At 32.6% G+C, this 17,652-nt stretch overlaps 1 protein-coding gene across 2 annotated transcripts in view; it reads right to left on the bottom strand.

The window, feature by feature from the left end:
* The window catches only part of Sema3d (semaphorin 3D), a 193,403-nt gene that overhangs the window by 124,344 nt on the left and 51,407 nt on the right, over positions 1-17,652 (bottom strand). The window contains exons 3-4 of one of the 2 annotated variants that reach the window (XM_074064862.1): positions 13,303-13,452; positions 1,919-2,109 (exon numbers count right to left, since the gene is read on the bottom strand). In XM_074064862.1, coding sequence (XP_073920963.1) covers positions 1,919-2,069 — 151 coding nt within the window. In that variant the 5' untranslated portion in view covers positions 2,070-2,109; positions 13,303-13,452. The remainder of the gene's footprint in view (positions 1-1,918; positions 2,110-13,302; positions 13,453-17,652) is intronic. The other variant, XM_074064861.1, reaches the window with a different exon arrangement.

The raw sequence follows: 17,652 nt of genomic DNA, 5'->3' as shown, positions 1-17,652 counted from the left end.
AAAATGAACCTGCACATTCTTCTTAAAGTTGTTGGAAAGACTAGCACTCAGATCTGGCAATGATCATCAACAGTTCTAGCAGAGGTGACCATTCAGTTATTTGAATACAGTCTAACAAACAATAAATGATTAATAGTAGATACAGGGAGCTAGTATGGTGTGTGCATGTAAACGGAGGGAGAGAGGTTGGAGGATTTCTAGAACACTTTCCCTACATTTAATCTTTGGAGTTTTATTATTTTTCAGTCTTTGACACATAAATAAACTAAAAAGTTTGCAAAAATATAGATTTTGACATGTATATACGTATATTATATACATTAAAAGACTAGAGTTGCCAGGTTCTGGTGGCTCATGCCTGTAACCCGAGAAGCCGAGATCAGGAGAATCACAGTTCAAGGCCATCCGAGGCAAAAAACAGTGAGATCCCCATCTCAACAGAAAAAGATAGATGTGATGTTATACACCTCTCATCCCAGTTATTGTGGAAAGTGTAAAATAGAAGAATCACAGTCCAAAAGCAAGAACTTATTTCCAAAATAACCAGAGCAAAAGGGCTGGAGGTGTGGCTCAAACATTAGAGCAACTACCTTGCAAGCAGGAGGCCTTGAGTTCAAACGCTTGTACCACCAAAAATAAATGAAGAAATAAATAAACTAGAGTTTATTCCATCTAACCCATGCTTCTATAGAGGAACAAGGTGCTAAGAGAAATGAGAATCTATACATAAATAAAATAAAATTGTTAATGTTTATAGGATTGATTGCAAAAATCAAAATCATACATTAATATAAGCTTTTATTTTCAAATTGTCAACTTACCACATTTGAGTTAATATTTAAAATCATTATTCTATTAAATTTTAGTATGACGGCAAATCACTACAGTGATAATGTAGTCTCCCCCAATAAATGTTTATCAACAGGTTTAAAATCCCACAAAATTCAGTCAAATTATTTTTGCCACCTGGTGACCTTAAAGAATGTACTTGGTTTTCTTTAACTCCACTTAATTTTCACAAAGAAAATTTACAGAATCAGTTTCAGCCAAATACTAGCATGGCACTTCTGTAACATTACTTAGTCTGGTACGTAAGTCCCTCTTGGATGAACTATTTACATCTAGAAAGAGTCAGGGTTAGGAGCCCAGGCTCTACATCTTCTGGAGCTGAACCAAGAGTTTAACCATGAAGTAACTCTGTGACCTACCTAAACTGCTCACATATAGGAAGAAGATGACACTCCTCACCTCAGTGGTGGTGGTGGTGGTGGTAATGAGGGTGAAAAATTTCCAAATAGTTCTTCCACTAATACTTTGTTCAAAATGAATCCTCATTGAGCATTATCTATTATTCAGGTTTCTTTGCAAATGTTATTTTTTTGCTTTGTCTACACTCATCAATATTTTAAAAATTTTAACTGTATTACAAAAACCTGATGGTTTATTTTTAATTTTTTGACTACCTTTATTTAAAAACAATCATGTCCTCTTTTATTGTTTGACTTCTAATATATGTTTTATATTCTTTTGTTGAGTATAAATTTTGTATATAATCAAGTATACATATTTTACATGTGAAATTTGATGTGTGGTAGCAAATATAAGCACTTGGGTGATCGTGCTTCTTTCAAGATAAGGGTCATTTTTATCATCCCAGAAAATTTCCTCTCATGTCCCTCCAAGTCAATCCTCCCTGCTGCCCCCCAAGAACAACTGTTTTAATTTTTTGATCATTGATTATTTTGCCTAAGAGTACTGTTTTCCAAATAAAGAATTGGGCTTTGTGTTTTATAATATTTTCATTAACTGATGTCAATGCCAGCATTTTATTGAAGTCAGTATGAATTTCTAAATAAAAGAAATAATCAAAAAAGATATTCAGAAGTCTTAATAAACACTAACATATTTACACATCTACCTTTGTAGGTTAGCTTGAGTCGTGGAATATCCTGTTTAGCAGTTCCAGTGACTGGAAGAAACAGTGCTGTCATGCTTAGCATCATCAGAGCCTGAAAAAGGTGAAAATCTTCACATCTGGACTTTGGTTTCTCATCTTTATTAGAATTCATGATGAAAACGGTATTCTCTTTCAAATGATGTTAATGTACTCTGAAAAATTAAAAAAGATGATTATGATAACATTTCTTGAACCACGAGAAATGCAACTGTTTTGTTAAGGCACATCTCTCCTCATTTGTTAAAGTTATGTTTTATTTTAATTTTTTCTTTTACTGCATCTATTTGAGAATCACCATTTACCTTAACTTGATTGAGTAGAAGCACTGGGAGAAGTCTTCTTGTATTTTATATCACCACAAAGGAAATGATCATCAAACAAAAAATGACAAAAGGTGTTGTTTTGAGGGATTTATTCTCTTGTTTCTGACTTATGGGGCATTTAAAAAATCCATTTAAGTTAGTGAAATTAGATAAAATCTGTTAGGGCCATCTGCTCAGATATTAGACCTGAAACGGTGCAATCCTATCATGATTACACCCAATTTTACCCCACACAGGACAAGACTAAAGAGAAAATTAAATTGTAAAATCTGAAGGTATATAAGAGGGAGGAAGTAGTAACTAAATAGTTGTCATACATAAGCTGATGTGATTGTCTTTGGTGAGACATGGACAAAATGAAAACACACATTTTAAACTAAGCCTGACATTAAAGATTGCAATAATATTTATTGTCTATTTATATGTACCAGATACTTTATAAAGGTGCTTTATATAGACCAGCTGATTTAATGCTAATAACAGCTACAAAAAGTAGGTAATTATTAGTTAAACAGTCTTCCAAAATCACTTGGTAAGTAAGAGATGGATCAAAACAACATTTAATCAGGGCTTTAGCTAGAGTCTACCTTCTTTACAGCTGAGTTCATGGGTGTTTTTCAGTGTGGTAGCATCCAAGGATCTTGTACTCTTAATTGCCTTTAATTTCTCTTTCTCTCTAAGCAACAGTCCACTGAAAGGATCTTGCTATGCTGGCTTCCAGGGAGGATTCTTTATGTCATAACTGCTTTATGGTTGTTGAAATAATTTCCCTACTTGCTTGGTGAGTGTTAGCCATAATAAAAATGTATTCTACTTCAACTGATTTTTCTAATTATTTAAATTCTAAATAAATATTTTATGTTTCTATACTTTAGAAGTGATCAATTAAGGATGGCTTTTCTTAAGGGTGGTCAACTCTTTACTACAGTACCTGACAGATTGTTTTGTTTGTTTGTTTTTGTAGGGTTGGGATCAAACCCAAGGCCTTGTGCATGCTATGAAAACTTCTTACCACTGAGCTTTACTCCCACCTTCATCACAGATTTGAATATCAAGATTAAATAAAATTTCCCAATTACTTTCATTATCTTCAAAGATACAAGAATCAAATTATGCTTTTTGTGTGATGTGAGAATATTTAATTCTTCTTGCTGATTAGTACGTATGAATAATCAAGTTGATTTAGATATTTATTTAAAGGTATTTTATTAATATGCCATATCACACATATTTTGTTCCCATTTGCTTGACATTTCTTGAAGGTTTTATCCAAATAAATATAATTGAGAAGCAACAAGAGTAGACTTTTGATCAAACAGATCAATGACATCAGCAGTCCTTTATTGAAAATTGTACATAAAAATCTTGTAATTATGCATAAGTTAATATCATAAACTAAGAAATATTTCTTCAAATAACACATTTTGAAATAAATCCTAAAACACTAATCAATTATTTTCAAAGTAGTAGGAAAACATGCTTAAACTAGTGTCAAAAAACAGATTTCTTTTTTCTGGTTGACAGAAAAAAAACTAAAAGATCAGGTTTGAATTGTTTTTAATTTCTCATTCTCTTAAAAATGGATGTATTCTTTGACTTTTAAATTCTCCTTAAAGTCTTGGTGCTTTTAGGCAATTACCATCACAAGTTTTATGTATATTTTAACAGATATGTTTATATAAATTTTGATGATACTTGAACATATATATACAGACGAGTATAATATATAAATTCTTGTCACTCATTAGCATCATAGCTAATCCTCAACCATTTATTAAGGTTAGGGAAAAGATAAGATTCATTTCTGAAGGAGTGCTTGATTATATACTAAGAATTAAAGTATAATAAAATAATTTTCAAATTGAGATAGTTTTGATATGCTGTTATGATATGCTATGGAAGACAACTTAAAAAGTATTACATATATTTAAGCAAAATAAGTTTCAAGTACGACAGAGATGAGAATGGAAAGCAAAAAGAGATTTGTGCAGTGATGTCTGGTTAAGGGTTCCAGAAAGGCAAGGTAGACAGTATAATAGATTTGGTTAGATGGCTTGAGGAGAAGGAAGGGAAAGTGTGGCATATTGGGAAGGGGATGCAGGGAGAGGACATCAAAGAGGAAGTTAAACTAACTCTTAAATTTGCTTCATGCTAATTTAGGTACCTAATGTGTTACAACTCAAAGCAAAGCATCATTTTTTACTTCCCTTAGTAATGGATCAGTGTGGGCTCCAACCATACCCAGTAGTGCTTCTCTCATTTCCCTTCTCTCTTCCTTTCACTTTTCTCTCTGTCTACATGTGAGCAGACATTGACTGCAGAAGGCCCATAGCCTCAACATGCAAGCATGTATCCTTCCTCCTAACGGTACCCTCTGAAAACAGTGAAAGGTAAATTTAATGTGTAGATGAGCATACTAAATTTCTCATTAGCTTTCATTTTTCTGAGGTTCTGAACATGTAAAATACTGTTTTGTTTTGCTTTTTTACCCATGGCATATAGCAATTATGTGATGTGAATGTATGTTTATGTACACAGACAAAAGAGAGGGAACTTTCCATATGTGCATTTTATTAGCAATAATGACCTCAGTACAGGACATTTCCTGGAAATTAATGACTAGCTCGGGTTAATGGCCCTTGGCTATGTATTAAGATAGCTACTCCTCCAACTGGTCATTAATTGCTAAGACATGCCCTGTGCCTCCAACATCGTAAGTTAAGAAGATTGATGTTTTGGTTTTCAATGAACAGTAGTTATACTGTTCCTTGTAACCTAACTCATTAATTTTGTTAAATAACTTAAAAATCAGAGCACTGCTTTCTTTACCGCTATGACATTCTGATAAGTTCCTACACGTGCTGAAGCATGTACTGAAGGGGAGAAACAAAATAGAGCAAAACTCTTGAAACTATTGGAAAATTTTAAAAATTGGAATATTTTTCTGCTATAAAACAGTCATTCTTTACCATCTGGTGTTTCTGGTTTTTTGTTTTTCTTCCCAACATTCCTTTGAATTCAATAGTTAATTTTTTTATTTGAGATACTTTACGGGTTATATGTCTTACCAACAACCTCTCTGCTAATATATTGCTATTTTGCTATCTTGGTCTGTGCTTGTGCTTTGTGAGCACATACACGAGTGAGTCCTGCATCTGGGAGGAATTATGAAGAGAAGTAGGTGTGATTTACCCAAGTGAGTGGATTTAGTGAAATGCATAGGTTATACTACATGCTACTGTCTGTAACAAGCTTGACTGGAGCCAATTAACTGCATATAATCTATTCCAGATGTTCACTGAGACAAACAGCACTCTTGGGGATCTTCAGATATGGAGCCAACAGGGAGTGTTCTGATTATGAGATTTTTACACACTGTTCCACTAAATCAGAGATCCAAATGCACAATCTAGCACTCAAGAAGGCCTTGTGCCATTTCCCTATGGAGCAAAAGAAGTCCAGAACTTACTAGATGGATGGTAACTCATTAAGAAATTTATTTGAGGGGCAAGAGATATGAAATTTTATATATGAATTTCATTTATGTGCTTTATTTATTGATAACAATTTGTTGCAAAAGTCATTAAGGCAAGATGATATACTGTTAAGTGTGGAAAAATAGTTCCTCTGTAATGGGATAAAAACAAAAATATATGATAAGTATATTCACACTTGGAAACCTAGAACACTTAGATTTAGGATTTGTCCTTAAGGGTGTGTGTGTGTGTGTGTGCGTGTGTGTGTGTGTGTGTGCGTGTGTGTGTGTGTGTGTGTGTGTGTGTGTGTAGGTTGAGGTAAAGAAGAAAAAGATGGTTGATAATTTAATTTTACAATGACAAATTTGTTCTTCATATCTCAGTGGTGCACATAAGGTCCCTAGACATCATTTTGCCCAACTGAGGAGATACAAATTAAAATCAATATTTGCATAAACTCATTTTGATTAAATTGCAGCTCATAATTTTCAGTCTTTTTTTATTTAGATGTTTTTTGTGTAGATATATGAGACTGACCAGTTATTTGTAATACTGCTTCATGGCATCACTATGGATGACAAACTAAACAGCAAGTATGGAAGAAATCTGAAAGCCAAATAAGCAATACAGAAAAATAAGTGAGAAGCTCTATGGTTGAAGAGGGCTATTACATATTGCATAGTTCAAGAGCAATATTACTACTGCAGGATGCAAGTGGTATATAAGAGGATCTGCTAGAATGAAGCTTGGAAGGTGAGAACTTTCATTTAAATTCATATTATATCACTTTTTCTAAAATTCTCAACTCATATTTTCTAATATACATAATATCCTACTACTTTAGTACAGCTTGGGGTATGTAGTCATTTCTCTAGTATATATCACTGATAAACACTAGATAGCAATGAGTAGAATTTACAAGGAAGTAACTTTTTGTTGAAGAATTTGTCTGTTAATGGACTTCACAGCCTTCAGAAGTCATGAATTCCCAATCAACTAATATATTCCACTGTGGTCTGGAGGAATATCTATGACTTTTTCATTTACAGTTGAATAAATTTTAATCTACTTGTTAACAATCTTATGATAGAAGCCAGTGATGTTTTCCCATACGTCAAACTAAATATGAGCATTATGAGTAATAAGCCATAAAACTGAACTAAACTATTTGTTAGTAAAGATCAGCTACAGTAGTTATATTTTTATTGTATAGTGGTTAAAACATGATGTTTACACTTCTGAAAGAATTTTGATATATAGATATCTGCTCAGGAAGGCAGCACTATTATATATTACTTGGATTTGCATGCTTATAGCCATGTACTTATAACCAGATCAAACTCCTTAGAATTTTACTGCTAATTAATTCTACAGAAAATAATAATAGTTCAGAACACACATGTGCAACCTCTTACATTTAATATTGTGGGTTCGATTTTTTTCCTAAATGTAACAGCAACAACATAATCAATGATTAAGTTGTAAAGAAGTCCCCAAGAAATTGTCTCTAAGATACAAACTGCTCAAATAATTAACAAATTTATAAAGCATCATTAAAAACACTACTTTAAATGATTTTATTGATATCACCTTCCTTTTTCCAAATCTTTTATAAATTTGATATTTATTTGAGAGTTGTCAACTTGTAGGGTCAGAAAAAACACCAAGAACATAATCAGGTTTATTACAATCATAGAATTTACTTATTATTATGTGCTTATTAAGAACTTCTTATTTCTCATGTCCTTTTATTCTTCTAGTGACATTTTGGCAAACATCCCCAAATTACAAAGTTTATTTCTTTCCTGAAATTTAGTTATCAATTTAGATGTTGTTCCATATCTAGTAAATATTGTCCCAGACTTATGTTAATGGTCTAGTATTTCTATAATGTGGAGAGCTAATGGATTTGAATCTTAAAAACTGATTTTTCATAATAAAATATACTGAATATTCTATTTAAAGCTAATATAGCAGCCTTGTGGCCTCTGTATCAACAGAAATAACTGTGTCCTTGAAACCTTATTTCTCAAGACAGCACAGGTATTATATTAATATCATTGAAAATATTATCATGGTAGTTGCCTTAACAGTACTTATCCTAAAACTGAAATAATGCAAAAATGCATTTAAAAAGAGTGCAGAATCTGCCTAAATATGACAAATTTATGTGTGAAACTGAAAATTTCTTTTTCATTTGTTGACATGTGTGGTAGATCTGTTTTTCATAATTTTCACATGTATCCTATAATTTTTATTAAAAAGATATTTGAAAACTTGGTTATATAGAACAAGGGAAAACTGAAAATATTGTTTATTATTAAATATATATTTTATTGACCTTTGAAATGGGTATTCATTATGTCCTTTAAAACTATGTATAGAGGCTATTACTTGCCAGTATGTAAAAATATCAAAATAATACAAAACGACTACAGAAAATAGCATTTAAATATGTTCCTACAGAAAGTCTAAAGTATAACATGGGTTTACACTACACTTAATCTACAATGGGTTGTAATTATTGGAAACTAGTAAATAATTATGAATACTTAAATTATATTTTTGAGATAGATGATTTGTACAATTATAAGACTCTCTATAACAATACTAACACTTTAAAAGTAAACAAAGATATGCCATCAAATCAACTTCCAAATTCAGTATTAATAGCAAATTTCTTGACTATAAAATAGCATGTAGCAGGAAAAATATGGTACTTAGACTTTGTATTCCTATAAATTCCTCAGGAATACATGTACTTTTGAGATCAAAACATATCATCCAAGTAAATCCTATTATATAGCCTTTTTATTTTTATTTTTATATTTTTGATTGTACTGAAACTTGAACTCAGAGCCTCAAGCTTGCCAGGGTCTACCATTTGAGCCACATCTCCACTCCAGCCTTTACATTTTTTAAGAAAAGCATGTGTTAAATACATTAGCACTAATTCTTTCCTCACTGTTTAATGAAACACCTTTAAGAAATAAACACTTCTAAGGAACTGGTGTCCCATCTATACAAGGAAAATAATTTATAATTTGCTTCATAAACATAATACTGTCAGGGAATAAAAATAGGTGATATGTTCTCTGGGTTATCAAATGTTAGTAATATGATGTAAAGTATTTGCTAATTAGTTAGATGTACCATTCCACAAGGTAAACATACTTCAAAACATCTTGTACATGATCAAAATATACATGATTATCTGTCAATTAAAAATAGGGAGTATGCAAAAGGAACTTAGAATCACATGTGGAAGTCAGGATTGACGTCTTCATTTCAGGTGTGAATTTTGAATTTGACCCAAAGAGACAACTTGTTAGCTTACTGATTTCAACAACTGATAATTAGGCAAATGAAAAGGGTGCTTTTCCCAGAAATAAACCAGCTGCTCATCGCTCTTAGCAATATTAGTGCTTTAATGATCATTGGTTTTGTTTCTAGCAATGCTAATATGCTTATGGACTTATTTTAGTTCAAAATGACTCAACTGCAATTGCTCCAAACACATGCATGTTTAATTTTATCCTTCTTAGATGAAGTAAAGTTCACACATGTTCACTGTTGGGTCTCTGGAAGACAGTTGTCCATGAAAGGAAATCTAAATTTCTAAGTGATACTGTGATTCAAAGTCTTCCAATACTCTGACCCAGTCAATATTCCTGCATTGTTTAGCTTTGATTTTTAAAAGAAAGCTTTGAAATTTTTAATAAACAAGTTGATTTCATAACTTTTATTTTTTAACCTCTGATGACTACTTCACTAAGTTTCTTTTGCCTACATTTCTAAGTATTCCCAGTTACATTTTTGGTAACTCTTTAGGACATATAAGAAACACAGCAGCAGGGTGTGTAAGTGCTCAGAAACAAAGCCCACTTATGTGTTTCATTTACCACCTTTGAAATTGTGTTTTATAAGAATATTTTACTCATTTGTGATAAGGATTAAAAATTCATATGTAAAGCCCACTAAATGATCAATTAGTATCAGCCATTTTAGAATTACTTTATTCAGTTTGCCTTATACTCTATATAAATACAAGAGTAGATTATGATTAAAAGACAATTCATAATGACTTGCAAGCATGTTTACTGTTCATAAGACTAATAAAATAGTTCTCAGGAAAACACTATATAGCACCCAAGAACATAAGGACAAATGCAAAAACTAAGTTTTCTTATTTATGGAGATAACTAAAGCAAGCAAATGGTTAAGTGAGTAAATAAACTCCATTTCTATAGTTTAAAATGGAGAATGAGGCTGGCACCCATGGTTCATGCTGGTAACCCTAGTTACTTGGAAGACAGATAAGGAGGATCACCATTAGAAGCCATCCCCAGACCAATGTTCAGGAGACCCTATCTTGAAAATAACCAGCACACAAAAAGAGTGCTGGTGGAGTGGCTCAAGTGATAAAACACCTGCCTAGCAAGTGTGAGAAGTTACCCCTGTACCTCCAAAATAAATAAATACATACACAAATAAATAAATAAATAAAACAATGGAGAATGAAATGGTATGAATTTGGTTAGTGATGACAACATATAATCAATTGTGAATTATGAATTGCCTCTAATGAAAGCCATTTAAATTAAATCATGCAACTTATCAACACAGGGAAAATAACTAAAAACCCAACAAAATCATAATGTCAGAGAGAACTCTAAAATCAGAGTAGAATGAACATTGTTGAAGATTGTAATACTTGGCAGTAATATTTTCACCTGTATTAAGAATCTTAAAAGAACCAACTAGGCTTCTTTTGATGTCTTTTTCAGAAAGGGCATTAGCTTCAAAAGGAGAAAGGAGGGAATTTAAATATTCCTTGGACTTTGTGAAATTCAAGGATATAGTGGAGTAGATGGTGAATTCAAAGCATCTTATCTTTTTATATCATGACATGTCCTAAATTGTTTTTTATTTTTAGTTTTATTCATCTATTTTACTTAATTCATGTTCTATTTTCCATTTACACTTAACCTTTACTTTTAAAACTGGTATAGATCTTTCATTAACTTTTATTAAAGTTCATTGTTTTAAGTTTTCTTTAAACAAATCACTATTATGTCATTTAAGAACTATATAAGCTTTATATTTTATTAGTTGTTGAGGTTTGAGCTTGTCTCTCACACATATATATGTGTAGGTATTAACTGTTTCCATAGCATGAGCTTTATTGTCTTCAAAATGCAGATCTTAGATGTTAATTAGAAATTTTTAAAACAAAAAAGTTAATGTATTATATACATATTATTTTACACTTAATGCAAAATTTAAACTATATGAGTATCTTTCTACAGCAATAGAAAGACTTGTAACACATTCAGAAATTTCATTAAAGGTACTGAAAATGCAATATAGAAGTATAATGATACTTTCAGTTTTGGTGGGACTGAAGTTTGAACTCAAGGCTTCATGTTGTAAAGCATGTTTTCTACCATTTGAGCCACTCTACCAGCCACTTTTGTTGTGGTTATTTTGGAAATGGAGTTCTCACAAACTATTTGCCTAGGCTGGCCTCATACTGTGATCTTCCTAGTCTCAGTCTTTCAAGTAGCTGGGATTACAGGTGTGAGCCATGGGAACCCGCTAATGTGTACTTTCTTAAAGAACTCATGGGAAGCTGGGTGTGGTGGTTCAGGCCCATAATTCTAGCACTCCAGAGGTTGAGACAGGAGGATTCTGAGTTTGATATTATCTTGGGCTACACAGAAAGACCTTATCTCGAAACAAAAACAAAAATCAAGAACAAAACCAAACTTCTGATAAAGCTGAATTAATCCTTTTTACTTAGACTCGCTTAAGCTACATAAAGGAGCAGCTCATGTACAAACACATTAGTATTTAGAGAGTAATTTGCAATCATCCACTGCACAAGCAATATATACAGAATGGTTAGGGTGCTAGCTTATGATAGTGAAACTAATAATGTGAAATGTCAACTTCTTTATCAGGCAGCCACATATCTCTAAAAAGCATACTGCTCTGGTCTTCCTATATATAAACATGCCTTCCTTTCTTTAAAATTTTTTTTTATTTTCCAACTGTTCTGTTGAATATTTGAGCTAATTTTCCTTCCGCTCTCATGACCTCCTTATCTCATGTTCTATCTACTATTATCAGTCCCTGAGCTGTGTTTAATTTCATCCTTATATCCTTAGCTATGTTTGAACAATTGGATATAAGTGGCCATCCCAAATATTTCTGCTCCTAAAAAGTTCCCGAATTAAGATAAGCAATTCCTGAGTTTAGCATACAGCTACGGATGAACATTTTTCCCTTTTATGATTTTCTTCCATCTTTTTCTCTTGGAGTAAATATCATTACTTTTCATTATATGACCTCTTAGCTTGACTCAAAAGTGAAAGCAGCACTGTGGTCTGAATTGTAAAATACAGAATTCAACTTGTTTTCTCAATATCTTCAATAATTTAACTCATTTGTTTTTATCATGTATTAGAGCAACTGAGATAAAATTCTTGAATCTTCTATGGCTGGCTCAGGCTATGTTTCAGAAATCAGGCCCTAGCCATGTGCTGTCATGGCTGTTATCCCTGTACGGCTGCTTATAGGCTTTAATCCTTAAGAAGAGTTACTTAATTTCTTTAGATCCCTTTTCTTCCTCTACAAAACAGGCTTATCAGTTCTTACCAAATGTGGTTGTTGTGACAATAATATGAAAGCACTAGTACTTTGGCACAGATCATAAAATGCTAACTCAAAACATTTGCATTTTTCCTAGATTACAATAGGAACTCTGGCTAAATCTATGAAGTGGGTCTGAAGCTTAAAAGGAAGGCTGGAATCTCCCATGATTCAGTCATTCTTGCAAATGTGTTTATGTAGTTTAATATTAAAGTTTCCAACTCTTGTTCTAGAGTGTAAAGTTTTTTCAATGCAAAATGACATAAAATCTCTATTGTCTTAATAACAATAAATTATTTTCTCCAAACTTCTAAATTCTGAGCCCATATACACTGCCAAACTGAAATGCTAACAAATGACACATGTAATAGGTTCATTGGATGTAAAGGTTGTTAGAAATAAAAATAAAAAGCAGAGAAAAAAAGAAATGTTTTTTTTTTTTTTAGAATATTCAGTTTAGGATTACTAACTGTGCTTGAAGAAAAAGTCTACGGGGATGGTCTTATAGCTCATAATATTCAGAAACGACTTGGGCAGTAAGCCAGCCTGAAGTTATTTCTGAAGGTTTAGTAGATATTGTGATGGCCAAAGAGATTTACATACATTAATAAACTTAGCTTTAATTATAACTGCTATACTATGGGTGGAGTATCCAAAACATTGAACATCTGCAGCACAGTAAAATCAGTTTAATAAAATCTTTCCAAATGATATTTATACCATTCTCTACATTTCATGATATTTGCAGTTGCACCTTCTGAAACAAGCATCTACTCTATCTATAAACACATGTAGTTCTTTTAAATCACACAAATGTAGAGCATCTATCACATCACGCTGTGTCCCCAAAGCCTAGCACAATGCCTGGTACAGAATGAGAGATGGCTCTCACTTGGTAAGGAAATGAAAAAAAGTTGTGTCTTCTTGTGTCCTTCACCAGTTCGCTTCTATGATGTATAGTGGAGAAGCAACTAAAATTTCTTCACACCATCTCTGTGTGTGATATCATGGACAATCAAAGCCTTGTGCTGCTCCAAGATTCCTAGAAACATGGGAATTGGGGGATTAGACAAGAATGACCTATGGATGCTACAAAGATTCACGTTCCACCCTCTAAAGCAAGAATGACTAAGTGGTTCAGGGACATTCTTGGTCATCTGGGTGTCTTTTTAGTTTTTTTTTCAAGAATTTTCAGAATTGTATTTATTTTATTTTTAATTTTTTTTTAATTTTCTGGGAAGAGGTACAATGTGGCATTTACAGAAGTTCTTACAATATATCAAATATATCGTACTTGAACTCACCTTCTCCGTCATTGTCCTCTATCCCCAATTCTTGGAATAGTTTCTTTCAACAGGTATCATTTGAAAATGTCTCAAAAAACTCCTAAATAGAGAAAGGCCTTGAAATAATGGAAGGAGTTTGAACTTTGGAGTCAGGTGGGTTTGGGTATGAATTCCCGTTTGACCAAGATTTTTTTTGAAATTTAGGAAATAATGACAGCTTCCCTGTGTTGACGAAAGTGAAATATTACACATTAAAATCTATATTCACACAATATATCCAAAATAAAGCCAGAGAAATTATAATGATTATTACTTATTATATAATAAGCTAGTCCAGTTACACAACGGGATGTGATCTGCCAACAAATCTGGTTGGTGTTTGTGATAGAAAAGTTAGCTAAAAGTGAGTAAATGCTTATTTAGGAATTTGGGAAATTTTTGTTAAGTTTCTCAGGCTCCTATCACCGTGGTTTCAGTGCAGAAATTATTCTGAGAAGAAAATGATATTTTAATGTGACTCTTTACCGTTACCTTTCTACTTTCTCATTTTCTTTGTCATTTATTGAATTTCATCCAGAGACTAAAGCAAAACATGTGCAGAAAGTAAGCACATGTTTGAGAACTACCCACCAAGCATTAATCCTGTGTGTATAATTCCCACTCCTATTAAATTCACAGAACAGACCTTTTTCTAAATAAATCCATATCCAGATTAAAAAGGGATGGGAGAGCAGTGTCTAAGTGGTAAAATATGCAAGCAATTTAAAGGAAAAAAGTAGAGACATAGAGATTATTGCTGTCTTGGGCAAGAAAGAATGTGAAGTTCAATTGTAATAGTGCATACTTGTATCTTTTGGAATGTAAAAGAAGATCAACAAATTCTTGATCCTAAAATAAGGAGGAAAAAATATCTCCCTATCCTTGACACTTCAATAAATCAATTTTCAGACAACTCTTTAATAAAACTATTATATTGCAATCTCTCATAAAATTAGAAGTTCTTTAAAAATAAGTCATATACTATTTTCCTCATTAGGACTAACTTCCAAGGACCATGTATCAGTATTAAGTAGTCATGCAAGTTGGAGTTTTCAAATTATTGCATTTTATTTATTTGATAAAGCATATGGTATCATCTATCTGCTAACACTAATAGTGCAAGTTTATAAAATAACCTGTTTTGGAAAATTATTACCATCTGTAAATTGAATTGTATGATTATGTAAGCTTACAACAATTATATAATTGTCTGCAATATACTTTTACTTCAAATACTATGAAAAAAGAAGTCATTTTCATGAGAAGGCAAATTATAATTTATTGCTTCTTAACAAAATTTGCATCAACTGCAACAGAAATTGTAGTTTTTTGCCTTTTAAAGATTTTTTAGCATCACACAAGTTGTTCTATTGAAATCCGGTAGCAGTGTTTTTCTTTTGTAAAGAATGCAATGAGAACATGAGCCAGCATTGACCATGCTGTAGTGTGAAGAGCCATGAGTTAGGGCTTGAAGACCCTGCTGAAGTCCTGCCTTAGCCTCATACTGGACCTGTGATTTGCTGGAATTTACTTAACCACTCAGTGGTCTAGAGTCTTTTATATATATTTTATACAAAGAAATATCATCAACCTAACAAGCATGTAGTTTTAATTTTAGTAGTTTTAGTAAAGCACATATAAATATTTTAAAAATGTATAATAAACAATACAATGTTTTTCAAAGAGATTAACTTTTTTTTTCCATTCAAATTCTCAGTCCCAGGGATCAATGTTTTTTTCTAGTACAGAGTGAAATATCAGCAAACCTGCTTACTGATGTATTGTAATTTTTCATCAAATAAAAAAGTAATACACATATGCGTGCACACATGCTCACATACATCTCAGAAGGAAAGACGATGGATGGATTATCAGTTCTTTACTAAAGTTATCATTAATGTCAGCCATGTCTTTAATGAGATGCATGTTATTTTATCTCTAGGACTAATGTTTTCTACTTCATTTTTGGGGAAAGTAATGTAGCTCTGAGTTTCTGTGTCTGAATGTCTGGGTTACTACCATTGGTATTGTGGACCCTGCCAGTAGACTTAAATCCTAGGAGAGCCTAATACTTCCTGATTTGTTTTCTTTAAGTGTTCATTCTCATAATATCATAATGCCATTTCTAATCTGAAATATAAATGCTTAGTTCAGTGTCCAGGGATTTTTTAAATTATTATTATTTGGTGATACTAGCAATTGAACTCAGGCCCTTGCCTTGCACTTGCTATCCAGGTTCCTTCTTTAAGTACATAGATTTCTGTCTGTGTTCTTCACTGTGCACTCCTTATTCCAGTCTACATGGCCAGTGAACACATGCCATCCAAATCACGTTCATTCTTTCTCCTTGTGCATGACGTTCTGCTCTCCCTAATCTAAAATCCAAAAACCACCTCTGACATGTTCCCTGTCAAGCATTCTTATACTCTCTACCACAATTAACTACAGCAATTTTTTCTCTACCATGTTAACTTATATCTGATTTTCTTACCATGGTTTGAGTTAGGATTTTTCCATGTTTTAGTTTATGATGGTGTGAAAGTGTTACACATTTAGTAGAGATGTGCTTCAGATTTGAACTTAGATCATTTCACAGGCTGGCAATATGTGACATGATACTTCTGCCTGATGTTGGGCAGTGAAGGGCAGTTCCCTGTGAGCCATTGCAACATGGGGGTAATGTATTTCTTGAGGCCTTAGCCCCATTATGAGTCAAAGAAGAACTATATATAGATTGACTTTAATGTACCTCTTCCTATCCAAAATGTTTAGAATATGGTTAGTCATCAAAAACATACACACCTCTCTATTTACTTCACATAGCCCGTAAAAGTTGACTGGATTCAAAGGAAAAGCCCAGTTAATGTTTTTTCCTTAAATAAGAAATCAGCAAGTTATAAAGAGGAGCCATAGTAAAAAATCTTCTCTTCTGGTTCATTAAACACTAAATAGGCTTTGGGGATTCAATGTTCTGTAAATTTTTTAAGAGAAATAGATGATATTCTTTAGTTTCTTAATAACCTGGAATTCATATTTAAACTTGTTATAGAGAACTTAATAAAATATAATATATGAGGTAGAATTGCTGTCATAGATTGTGCTTTGTGAATAAAAGAACATATTGAGGTATGGATGAAAAAATGCCAGTCTTTCTCAGATGTCTAAGTATAGGTGAACCATGCTTTACTTTACTTTGTAGTATCCATTTCTTAAAGATTTTTACCACCAGTAGGATATCTTATTTTAAAACAAAATCTCAAGTGAATTGGTTTTTCTAAATGTCTTCTAGTGCTTTTATAGTCAGTCTAAAACAAATATCCAAAATTATGGTTATGGCTTATATATAAGTCCACTGAATAATTGCTGTGTTGTTTAGTAAGATGTGAATTGACTGAAAATTTGTGATGAAATCAAATGAAAGGTAAAAACTGATTCCTAACATTAAAAATGGTCTTTTTTTTTGGAAAAAAGATTATCTGTCCAAATTTTTCTATCTAGTGATAAGAATGGACATGTGAGTGTGGCAAAACTATTATTCCTCAAAATCAACACCCTACTTCCTGTTAGGACAGAAGTGGACTAGCTCCAAAAGTGCGCAAAACATACGGTAGAAATGATATTTCTCATCTTCTCTTGTAGTGGATAGGAATCAGTAAATTTTCACTAATTCTGAGCAGTATGTGTAATGCACTTGACACTTGAAGAAAATTGCTTCTTTCCATAGTTCTACCTTGTTCCATTTCTAAACAGGCTATAATGTGAACAGGTGCTTATAAACCAGTTGTGGTCACTGCAGCTGAGGGCGATACTCTGAGGAGCTCAGGGCAACAAGATAAAATGAGTCAGAGTGCAGAACAGAACAACTTACCCACTACAGTCATTTGACGGTATCTGTCCTTTTACACAATGGAGGAAGA

This window comes from Castor canadensis, chromosome 2, assembly GCF_047511655.1.
Source record: "Castor canadensis chromosome 2, mCasCan1.hap1v2, whole genome shotgun sequence".
Classification (NCBI taxonomy): domain Eukaryota; kingdom Metazoa; phylum Chordata; class Mammalia; order Rodentia; family Castoridae; genus Castor; species Castor canadensis.
The sequence above is the reverse complement of the archived record's forward strand: the minus strand, read 5'-3'. Positions and strand labels throughout refer to the sequence as shown.